The sequence below is a fragment of the Equus caballus genome, chromosome 11 (assembly GCF_041296265.1).
Source record: "Equus caballus isolate H_3958 breed thoroughbred chromosome 11, TB-T2T, whole genome shotgun sequence".
NCBI classification, from domain to species: Eukaryota; Metazoa; Chordata; class Mammalia; order Perissodactyla; family Equidae; genus Equus; species Equus caballus.
In genome coordinates, this window is record NC_091694.1 from 41,342,957 (window position 1) to 41,355,105 (window position 12,149).

Consider the following 12,149-nt stretch of genomic DNA (forward strand, 5'->3'; position numbering starts at 1 on the left):
TAGGAGTATGGATGAAATAAAATTGAGTACAAGCTGGGTAATGGGTACATGGGGATTCATTTATAATCATCTCTCTATTTTTGTATATGTTTAAAACTTTTCATAATAAAACAAAAAATAACACATGTACATACATGACAATTAACATTCTTTGATAGGTTTACTATAGTGGTAATCAGATGAATACCAAAAATATAGTGTACCTGCAGCTCAGCATTTTTTAAGCCTTTTTTTAAATCTCACATAACACTCTCACGTACAAAAATACTGAAAGTAAGGATGAAAAATGGTATGCCTGAGTATTGACCACCATAGCACCAACAGGAAAACAACCAGAATGGTAAAATGTCTTGAAAATATGTCCTATGAGAAATGGTTGAATGCATAGTATTTTTCCTGAAAAGAAAAAACAAACAAGGAATACTTAACCTCTGTCTTCAAATATTTTTAAAGTAAAGGGACAAACCTACTCTGCAAAGTTATAGAGGACACTAGAAGACTTAAGGAGGCCAAATGCCAAACTTTGCTACTCTTGCCACTCTTCCTTAGGGCTCAGGAACCGTGCACGTGCTACTCACTAACAAACCTTGTCACAGTCGCCTACCAATTCTCTAGATATTTTCCCCCACCACCAAAACAATTTGGCTCCTGGCTCAGTTTCTCCTCCACCTCACATCCACCAGCACCTGGGTCTCACATAGCTTAGTGTTCTCTGACAAAATACAGGACTCCCAATTAAAGTTGAATTTCAGATAAACATGAGCGATTTTTTTAGTATAAGTATATGCCATGCAATATTTGAGAAATATTTACACTAAACATTTATTCACTGTTTATCTGAAATTCACATTTAACTGGGCATTCTATATTTCTATTTGCTAAATCTGGAAACCCTAATCTAGGTGACTTCAAAGTCTAGGTGGACCAGCTATCCAACAACTGGTCCTTAACCTCCCTTGACCTCCCCATTTCTAGTGACTATGACCATAATAAAGATATGGTCTCCAAATTTAGCTGAGTCCTTGATACTGCCCGATATTGCTACATGTCCCTAAACTGCACTCACTCTCTCATTTACCTCAACAGCTATTATAAATCAAACCCATTCTTTTCTTCTGTATCATCTCAAGCTCTAATTTCACCACCTGAATTTAGATCCCTATCTTCTTCTACCTCCTACGGTTCCTCATTCCATCACTTCCCTTTATTATATTCTTCAACCTCTCCCACTAAAAGATAAGCCATTAGATGAAATTATATTCGCTCAAGGCCTTCAAAAGAGAGTTTAAACATTTTAGTACGGCATACAAGAATGACCCTACAAGAGTCACAACTCAGTTCAGGCTTCATCTTCTCTGACAAGTTCTCTCCAACCACCAATCTAAATTAAGTGCTCTTCTTATACACTCCCATTATACTTTATGCATCTATCATAATATTTACCATAATTTTCTTATTGTCTTTCTCCCTTACTAGACTTTGGGTTCCTTGGGACCAAGAGCCATGTCTTGTCTTTATTTCTCCAGCATTTACCACAATGCTCAGCATCTACCATAAATAGTAGGCACTTAAACGTTTACTGATCAAATAAGACAGATAAGGTTCAATTTAAGGGAAGAGTTTCTATTACAGTTCTACTAATGGAATGGGTTTCCTTGAGATGTAGCATCCCTGGTCACCCAGACGGCAAAATAAGATTGCATATCATGATATTATTTCTAACAGACAAGAAAAAAAGAAGGATTTAACCTAGCCTTTAACGGGACTGGTTAAATTTTGTGTGGTCCAACCATACAACCATCCTTGAAAACTCTAAACCAATAGATGTGTCAAGGAGACTGCTCTTGTGGGCATGTCATGGTCCCCTCTCACCTAGACAGCTGAATGCACCGTAACAAGCTCTTACACTTTAATCATCTTACTATATTCACCTCACTCAGATCCTACTCTTACGTTAACCTTCCATTGCTAGAAATTGAGACTGTAATTTCTTACATTAATACAGTCTAGTCATATTTTATAAAGTACCATGTATTGACTTTGTTACTGATTGCTCTTCTGATGATAAAAACAATGCTCAGCATAGAAAATTCAAAATTTATTTTTAAAATATTAATAAAAAATAAAAATTACATATAATCCCTTAAAATTTTTAAATCATACAAAAGAAAATATAATCATATGGGCAAACACTCACATTATACTGTTAAAACAGCAGATTATAAAACAATGTATCTCATTCAATTCCAACAACCTAACAATAATAACAGCAGCTAACATTTACTGGGCTCCTTCTATGTGCCAGAAACTGTGTCACACGCTTTACATATGTTTCCTAATTTAAATCTCACAACCACCTCTGTGAAGTAGGTAATATTATTGACCTTCTTTTACAAGCGAAGAAACTGAAGCTTCAAGAAGTTAAGTAACATGGCCAAGGGCTAGTAAGCAGTGGCAAAGCCGGAGCCCAGGAATTCAAACCCAGGGTGTCTGATTTCAGAATCAACACACTTAACTACATACATCAAAATTTTAACTGTGGTTCCATCTGAGTCATGGTATTATAAATGACTTTTATTGATTTTTTTGTGATTTTGCTGCATTTCCATATTTCTACAATGAACACGAACTACCACTGTATTTTTTTTTTAAATAAATGTCCAAGGAGAGGTGGGACAATCATCTGTCAGGGCTATAAGAGCAGAAGTAGATTTAAATAATGTCAGATTCCTTCTAACTAAGGATCTGTTAGTGACTGGAATTGTTTTTTTCAGAAGACTGACTCTAAAAAGTGAAACAAAAATCAATCCGTTTTAGGAATTATAAAAGTTTTGGCCTGTCAGATCATATTTCTCCTGTTTTACAGATAATGAAACAGCTCAGAATTTAGGAGATTTACAGAACGTCGCAAAGGTAGTTCATGTCAGGGCAGAAACCAGAACACAGGTCTTCACTGATCTTTGTGCCAACATTTGACCACAACAAAACCTCCTCTTTCCCATTCCCTACTGCAAATTCAGTCATCAGAGGCCAAACCCGAAACATAACAGGAAATACAAATGCTTCTTTCCCACCCCCCCTCAGTCCACTACCCTAAAGGAAGAAGACTCGCCTGGAGCATAAAGGGAAAACATTTTCCCAGCCCTGAGCTGGGACAGAAGTGAGAGGCACTGGTAAAGATGGCAGATTTGGAAAGACACTCCAAAAGACAAGACGAATGATTTGAGAGTTGTTCTGGGGGGGCAAAAGCTGGAAACGTACACAAAACAAGTAAAAAAAAGAAAAAGAAAACCAGAAATACCCAGGAATCCAATAGGATAAGGCACTCAAATACTACCAAAGTTTAAAAGGCTGCCCCAAATTTAATCAAACCTCAGTGGAATGTTCTTAGAGTATGAAAACCAACTTTACAAAAGTGGACTATGAAATGTTAACATAAAAGAATAACGTCAATACATAATCCCATATTTATAATTGGATATTCCTGTTGATATTCTCACAAATTCCATTCTCTGTCAGAATTCAACTCTCCTCATTTAAAAATCTGCAGTTAGTATAATACAATTTATATAACTAAATAAAAGGGGGGCAAGTTTCAACTTCTCCTAACTGCCAGGGAAGCTTCAGTACGGTGAAAAGAAAGATAAATAATGCGCTGAGGGATATAATGTTTAAAACTTATGCCTATTTCTAACACATGACCAACCAAAAAAGATTTCTAGATACTCTCATATGAACACAATAGGGAAAATGTAACATCTCATCTTTGAAGAAGCAATAATACATTCCTCACTTTACATATTTGTGCTATCTGTTTATAAAATTTAGACCTTTTTTTTGTAAAGCTCTATTTATTGAAAAGTTACTGCTCTAAGGATTAAGACACCCACACTCTAGTTTAAACTCAATTAATTACCTGTCATATGATTGTGAACAAGTTGCTTTGCCTCTCTAGTTTTATTTTTTCTCACAGAGTGGAAATAATAATCACCAAACTAAAGAAGAGAGAGAAAAATACTGCACAAAATGATAATCACAGTAACACGCTTTTATGACTATTTACAGCTTCCTTTCATGTAAAAGATTCATACCTAAGACACTAAACAAGCCTAGGATGTGAGCAGGGCAGGTATCATCTCCATTTTACAGATGAAAACAGAAAACTGAAGTTCAGAGAGGTCAAATGACTTGCCCAAGGCCAAAGTTGTCCAGTCAAAAGCTCTTTCTCTTGCTACATAGTATACTGCCATCACAAATTCGAGGTGGTAAGAGTTATTCTCTCATGCCCAAATTACAATGAGGGCTACCCCCAAAAAAGCCATCAATAATTAAACAGAAAAGGGGCACTTGAGACTGTTATGAGCCATAATTACCCGAGAGGTCACTATGGGTATAAAACTATGATTAAAAATAAGGTAAATGAAAGTCCTTTAAAGTAAATTTCTAAAAGTCCTGATACTTACTACATTAACTTCATGCCTCTTGCACTAGAGACACCACTCTGCTTGGGGAATGTGAAGTAGCAGGGAGAAAGATTTCATCAGGAAAAGTTAAGTAAGTTCCTGAAATTCAATAGGATAACACAGTCAAAGCTATAAAATATGAATAGAGGCAGGCAACAGCTTGTAGACTGTAGTGGCAACCCTAAGCCAAACCAAACGAGTGCCAGGCTGTGGTTTAAAGAAAATATGCAATCTGGAAGTTTGCACCTCAAGTTATTGCTACTACAAAGGAATTAGTACCATTTATAGTAAAAATATGTAAAGTTTTAAAGGATAATCTCAATTCTTCATTATATTGGAATGGGATTCCATATTAGCTTGCGGCTTTCTTGTCTCAACAGAAGCTCTTTCGATGATATAGTCAATGGCTCAAAAGCTACTCTCAGAGAACCAAACAATATAACTACATATCACAGGCACCTAACATCTGAAGTGGGCAAATATGTAGCCTACTGCAGGCACCTCAGGAAACTTTAATGAGGGCACTATCAACTCCAGTTACCTATGTTCTACAATGTTAAAATTTTCTTCCCCACAACCTCTCAGACTGCTCTGTTTACTGAAGGCTCTATCACATAGTATGACAGAGAAATTTACAAATTGCTGAACCCTTAAATCTAATTCACAGTGTCTACAATGTAAAACACTTTAACTTTTCTGTTCTTCAAAGTCAAAACAAACTTTGTCTCATCATTCCCTCTCCACCCCCAAGAAAAATGAGACATTCTAAAAGACGTCAGATGAAATAAGACAATGCTTTTATAAATACAAGTCAATCCTCTGCAAAGAGCGAGCTTAAGATGGCCATATTCGTCTTGAGTAGCGATTCCAAGCCTTTTAACAGTTTAAGCTGACCACAAACCTCCTCTTCTACTTCTTCTATACAACATCCTCTTCCTTAAACTTCCTTTAAAACATGAGTCTTCCTATATCTCCTGTGTCTTGTCTTATACACAGACACACACAAAACCCCCAATAAGAACAGACTGAGGCCTAAGAAACACATGTTTTTACTTAATACATTGCTCATCCTTAAAAGCATGTTATTATAATGCAACAATATAAAGTATACAGAGCCCCATAACATCAAATTTGAAGGCTAAAACAAAAATGTCTTATAGCAGTCTGAGTATTTTAAAGAACAAAGATGCAAAAATGATGCATGTTTACTACTGTGTTATATCACTAACCTTTCCTTTAAGGACAAAATTCTCCATGCTAAACATATCAAAACAAACAAAGAAAACAGGAAGCATATTTAAGAATCTACTTTCCTATTGGTCAAAAAGTCAAATAAAAAGAAGTGTAGTAATATTTAAAATCAAATATAACAATATCGTTGGCCCAATTCACACAACACCTTTTGACATTTTTCTATTACACTTCCAAACTTGAAGAGCCATATAACACGTATACCACAAATTAGATGATAAAGCAAAAAAACAGATCGATTATGGACATCCATGATATATTACATAAGGATGCTCTCAGTACCCTAAGTATTTGTCAATGAATGCTAAAGTTAGACACATGTCGGCCAAGGTACAAACGAGTGGAATATCCAGATACTAGGTAATCTCCCTTATTTATTATTGTGAAAACCCGATAATCAGTAAGCTGTAAAGAACATGTATAAATCTTACATTTGAATAATTTCAGACTTTTCAAAGTGTTTCATGTTCATTAGCCTACCCAAGCATTGCAAAAAATTTCCTTATGTAGAGACTTACAAATAAAAGCAAGTGACAAATCCAAGATCTCAAAAGTAGTTAATCAGATCTGAAACTTGATTCAAAAACATGTTAGCTCTACAGGAGGAAATATAAATACATACAAGTTCCTCCTTAAAGCTTTTTTTTTTTTTTTTTAAACCTCTTCCTAGTTAAAATATCACTAACTTATAAGACATAGGCTATTATAAACACTAAATTAAAATTTCATTATTTATGTTTAAAACAAAGCAAAAATTACCACTCCTTTTAGCCAGTCTACCTTTCAACCAGGAGTCATATGAAAAACATCCCATCAATAATGCACTGTGCACTCATAACGGTGCTGGGCATTGGGGTGACTATAAGAGAATTCTAACAGAGGCTTCTTGCTTTTCACAAAGTTTATACTCCATTTGATAAAAAGATAAGAGAAAAGAAAACAATGCTAAGCTGTGTTCCACCAACCCTCCTGAGGGGAGAAACTTTACAGGGTGGTTCTGCAGAACCCCAAGTGACAAGCACACCAACAGGTGAGATTGCTGTTAGTTTAGTCTTAAAAGGATTTTGTGGGAAAATGAAGCTTGAGCCAGACACTGAAGGATGGACACGCACTAGAAAAGCACAAAGGAGGAACGAAAGCTTTCAGGCTGGGACGGGCATAAACAAAGGCAGAGAAGCAGGAATAAGCATGAAACATACAGAAGAGACTGAGCCAATCCTCCTGGATCATAGGTGCATGCTGAGGCATAATGAGAAATTCTTTGGTAAATTAAGTGGGTTCAGCTCCCAACTGACTGTTGTGGCACAGGGAGAAGCTGTTAAAATATTAAAATCATCGAATATCTAAACTAGAAAGAGAACCTCAGAGATTTTTCTAGTCAATTCTTTTCCAACAGATGAGGAAATCTAGGATCCATAGAGATCTAATGGCTAGCACAAAGACAGAGGCAGTAAATAGAACAAAATTTAGACCCCTGTTTAAAAGCTCCAGTTCAGTGATGGGCAGCATGGAATGACAGAGAAAGCATATCTGTCCAAGGGTCGATGAGAACATCAATATATAAGGATCTGCAAGCATACATACAAGACAATACTGTGTCTTGGGAATTAGAGGAGACTGGTTTCAAAGAGTAATGGAACACCGCAGTGGCATTACAGTTGAGCAAAAACCACTATGTTTTGCCAGAAGGACTCACTTTCAAGAAGGCGGCAATCCAGAAGGAAAGCAGAGGCAGAAGCTAGTTTTCAGAGAATTATAAAAGAAACAGGTGGACAAACAGCCCAGACAGCAGGTATCTAGCAACAAAAGGAGGAAAAAGATTGATCCACAGAGAGAAAGCTACAGGACAAAGTAAACGTTTAAGAGAAAAGAAACCTTAGTGAGTTTGAAGGTGAAAAGGAAGGAACTCACATAAAAAAAGACTAAATTAGATGCTAGATAATGGGGGGAGGAGAGTAAAGGACCACAGGGAACTCACTGAGGACCAGTAGGAAGAAACATTTTTAAAAGATGAGCTCCAGAATAAAAAATAAGTATTTTTTCCACTCACCATAAAAGACCCCTAACCAAAAGAGTATTCATTTTCAACTACTTATAAGGCCCTATAAAAATGGTAGACCAGGCTTTAAGAACAGGGCTAGGAGATTCTTTTTTAAGTCCAAAACAGCTTCAAAGTTTTACAAATCTATCTATTTAGCCAATTAACATGTGGATTGTAACTTCAAAGACACTTGCCCATCAGTTTATATATGAGTTTTACACCACATATTCAAAGGACATTCTCAATAGCATTCAACTTACAACCACCAATATGCTATCATTACAAAACAAAAATCAGAGTTTACTCTCCATGTTTTTAAAAATGATTTTTTTTGGCTTTAGACTGTTTTTCTTTGACCAGATATGGAAAATATAAGTGGTTAAATGAATATATTTACAACAAATCATTTGGGGACACCTTTTTTCAATTTCTTTAAAAAATTTTTTTAATTAAAAAAAAAAAAAAACCTTCAAATGACCACAGTTTTCCTTTACTCCCTTTCAGAAACAAAGCCCCACAGAGACTGGTGGGGCAAACAGAGCTAGGTGGGGCATGTAAGAAGCTTCTCTAACTTGTTAAGTAAACTAATGAGCTACAATTTAAAGCTAGACACCTAAAATTTGCAAATTTCAATTTAGAAACTTACTATCCAACACCATAAAGGCAGGTCAAGGAAAAGCAGAAGATATAACTGATACATTTAGCTCTGGCTGTCCACCTTTGCAACTGCTATTTCCCTAATCAAGCAGGTAATTACTTTTTAAATTGGTAAGACATTCAATTTAGGCCATAAATATTAGGTTTAGGTGCAATACTAACAGGTTACAGGAATTTTATTTTACCCACTTGGAAACAAGGACTTGAGCTCAAAGTGTCAAGATGGAACACTACCACTTCTTTTAACTGGGTCTACTGCACCAAGTTGCTGAGCCATACCCATCAGAGTACGATATGTAATCAGCAGTGGCTAGTAATGCATTTCTGCTTTAATCACCACAAATATTAGAAGTCCAACCAAAACATCAATTTAATCATAAACAGAGTTGCCATCTTTAAACACGCACATGCTCTCTGGCTCCACTACACATGTCTTAGCTGCAATACAAAGAAGCAGCTTGACCCCCCTGGACCCAGTGAAACAAAGTATAGACAATATATCCAAAATTTAAAACTTTTAGAAATAGTTAAAATGTGTAAGACTCTTCAATGAATCTCTCTCACTACATGCACGGCTTTCTCTCCCCTCAATAAGAATGTAAACTTGTCTCTCTTAACTATACCTAATGGATTATTAAAACAAGTCCTGTGAGATACATATCAGAAAAAGTATCCCTACTTGTCCAGCATTCAATACTTTTCATACTGAGGCTCTTATTAGGTCTGCTATGTGACCTTAGAAAGTCATTTAACCTCTCTGTGCCTCAGTTTTCTCACTTTCCAACCTCAAAGTGAACTCTGACTTGAATTACACATTTATTACTCCTATAATAAATTAATGTATATAAGTACCTTATGTTAAACACCAACAATCCCTATACTTTCATATCTCAAAGTCAGTGGCCTTATCCTTGCAAGAGAAAAACGTGAGGAATTTTTTGTCCTATAACTTTCTCTTAATTATAACATAATATATAAAAAATGCTTCTGTTTAAAACTTTTACGTCCTTAATTTTTAACAGATGGTTGTAAGTTTGATCCCATAATATATATAACAAAGCAAACAACAAAGACTAAGGTCTTTTAACACAGGGGGTAAAAAGAAGGAAACATTTACTTGCATTACTGCACATGTAATCAAAATCATTTCTCTTTTAAAATTTAGAGAACTATCTTTTCCTATGTGGCAGATAAGCCTAGAGATCAACAGGTAAGAAGTGAAAAAATACAGATAAAAAATTAACCAGAAAAAAATGTGTTTTAATTGGGAACAACAATTATGGTACGAGTCCTTCAAATTCCTGGATGCAGATTATGCTGTCCACAAGGTTCAGCTCTGGGGTTCTTCCATGTGCCTTTCAAATCCTCTTTTAAAGTCACACAGAGAAAGTCTTCTCTATCAAGTTTTAAATCTAATGCTCTATCAATAATACAATCCAATATATGCAGTAACATTTTACTTCCTCCAACTAAACTGGGTGTAGTTGGTTTAGATGCGTGTTGGTCTGGAAGCAGAAAGATGAGAGAAACAACTCCTTCAGTCTCCGACATCCTTGTAATTCTATTGTATCTATGTAGTATCTTCTGAATTCCTCTGCCTATTCCCAAATACCTTTCAGGCAGGTCAGAAACACTGAGTCCTGTAAGGAAATGTGCATGGATCAAACAGAAGAGGAGCCCTTCTCTTCCCTCTATTCAGCCCCCATAATCAGTTTTATGATTATATCCAGAAAACAAAATAGATTGACTCATTCTTAAACAGTTCCTCATCACAGGAAGCCCACACTACAGCCACAAAACGCATCCCTTTAAACCATCCCCAACCACCTACAGCAACACAAAGTTAAAACCAATTCCCACTGACCAAAAGCTACGTGTGCATTCATTCTGATCAGCCCCAGGATTTAGTGTGTGAAGCTCAGGGAATACAAAGTCACCTCCCCAAGCTATGAAACTTTTTTCTTCCCCATCCCAAATATTCTCAATGAAAGTTCTCTTGTCAACCAAGAGGTGAGAGTTAAAAACGACAACAACAAAACACTAGCAGAGCGATCGGTTCCAGGACCACATCCCAGCTGTCTTTGCTCTCTGTTCTCAGTGGCTCAGATGCAGTTTCCCACTTTCCTTTCATCCTTCTCCCCTCAGCTCCCAAGATTCTCACTCAAGAAAGCAACATTCACATTCTCAGACCTCTGGCAAAATAAAGGGAGAAACTGCCACTATCAAAGCAGCAAAAAGGGGGGAAATATTTCAGGAGCAGGAGGGAACAAGAACCACGGTTTCCACTGCAACCGGCAGTGTAAGAGCCAGTCCTGTGTCATCAGGATATGGGGGGACGCCCGTATGGGGCATCAAAAAGATGTGCAGTGTGTGTGCACTTGGAGCTGGGGCAGGCTGAGACGATGGAGCAGAAAGTAGGAAAACCTGCGCTTTCCCTGCCTCCTTCTACTCTTCCCCCTCCAAGAGAGGAAGCTGAAGAAACTGGGGGAGGGGCGGGATGTGATCGTTCTCCTATTGGGGGTACACAAAATGGGCCTGAGAGTTCCTTCAGTCACTCACCCCCAGGGAGGAGGTCCCCAGAGGCAAGAGGAAACCCCTAAGTGTTACCCACCTCCGTTCAAAAAAAAAAAAAAAAGTAAGGGTGGGGGGATGATTAAATCCAGATGGAGAGCCCCTGAAAGCGCCCCCCGGTCACTCATCCCCATTAGCCAGCGGAAGGGCCGGGATAAAGGGGATGGAGGGTCGGAGGGGTGGTCAGGGACAGGCCCCACCCCCCAACTTGGGAGGGAAGGGGACCCCGAGCTGCCCGCCGTCCCCTCCCTCCGCGCACCTCCCCCCAGGCCACCCCCACTTATTCCCTCGTCCTTTCCTCCCGGGCGCGCGGGGGCCGCGGGGGAGGCGGCGGCTCCTTCCTCCCCTCACCCACTCCGCCCCCGCCCCCACCCCACCCGCTCCCACCGCCCGCCGGCCGCGGGCCCGTTACCTGCTCGTCGAAGCGGCTGACCACGGCCTGGACCCATTCCACCGGCCTGTGCGCGGCCATGTCCGCCCCGCGGCTGGGGGGCGGCGGAGGCACGGGTCGGCCGGCGCCCAGGGCCGGGAGGAGGGCGGGGAGCGGGGGCTGAGGTGAGGGCAGAGGCGAGGAGAGGGGCTGAGGAGTGCGGGCGCCCAGCGTTCCCACGGGGGTGGGGATGGGGGGCCTGCGCCGAGCCGGGAGGGGGAGAGGGGAAGGGGGCGTCGGCGAGGAGGCTGGGGGGAGGGGGGCGGGGGAGGGGGACCCGGGGAGGGGAGGGGGCCTCTTGGTCGCTCTCCCCACTAGCGCCGTCTCCCCACAGCCATCACAGTCCGAGACGCCGCCATGACACCCCACCGGAAGTGGGATCCTTTCCACGGCCCGGGGAGAGGGAGAGCGAGCGAGCTCGAGATTGAGAGCGCGGCTGGGAAAGGGGAGGGGGAAGCGAGAGGGCAGGGGCCCTGCCGCGCATGCGCCCGCGCCGGCCGGTTTCATTAATGAAAAAGCGAGTCCTCCTGGAGGTGACGTCACCTAAGTCCTCCGGGCCGCGAGGCGCGCGTCCCTCCTCCCCGCCCGGCTCACCTAGACTCCGGCTCTGGGTTCAGCGGGCGAGAGTCCGAGCCGCCCCGGGAGCATCCGCTCCCATCCCCACCGCCACCTCGGGCTCCCCCTCCCCCGCAGGCCTCCGGGTTTGGATTGCTCCCCGGGTTGGAAGTTAGGGCGC

At 40.1% G+C, this 12,149-nt stretch overlaps 1 protein-coding gene across 22 annotated transcripts in view; it reads right to left on the reverse strand.

The window, feature by feature from the left end:
• NF1 (neurofibromin 1) overlaps window positions 1–11,927 on the reverse strand; it is a 240,382-nt gene extending 228,455 nt beyond the window's left edge. For 15 of the 22 annotated variants that reach the window (XM_070226414.1, XM_070226413.1, XM_070226412.1 and 12 more), the window contains exon 1: window positions 11,396–11,888. In XM_070226414.1, coding sequence (XP_070082515.1) covers window positions 11,396–11,455 — 60 coding nt within the window. In that variant the 5' untranslated portion in view covers window positions 11,456–11,888. Of the gene's footprint in view, window positions 1–11,395 lie in introns of all 22 variants that reach the window. The other 7 variants (XM_070226406.1, XM_070226404.1, XM_023653059.2 and 4 more) reach the window with 4 other exon arrangements.
• Window positions 11,928–12,149: the final 222 nt, after the last annotated feature.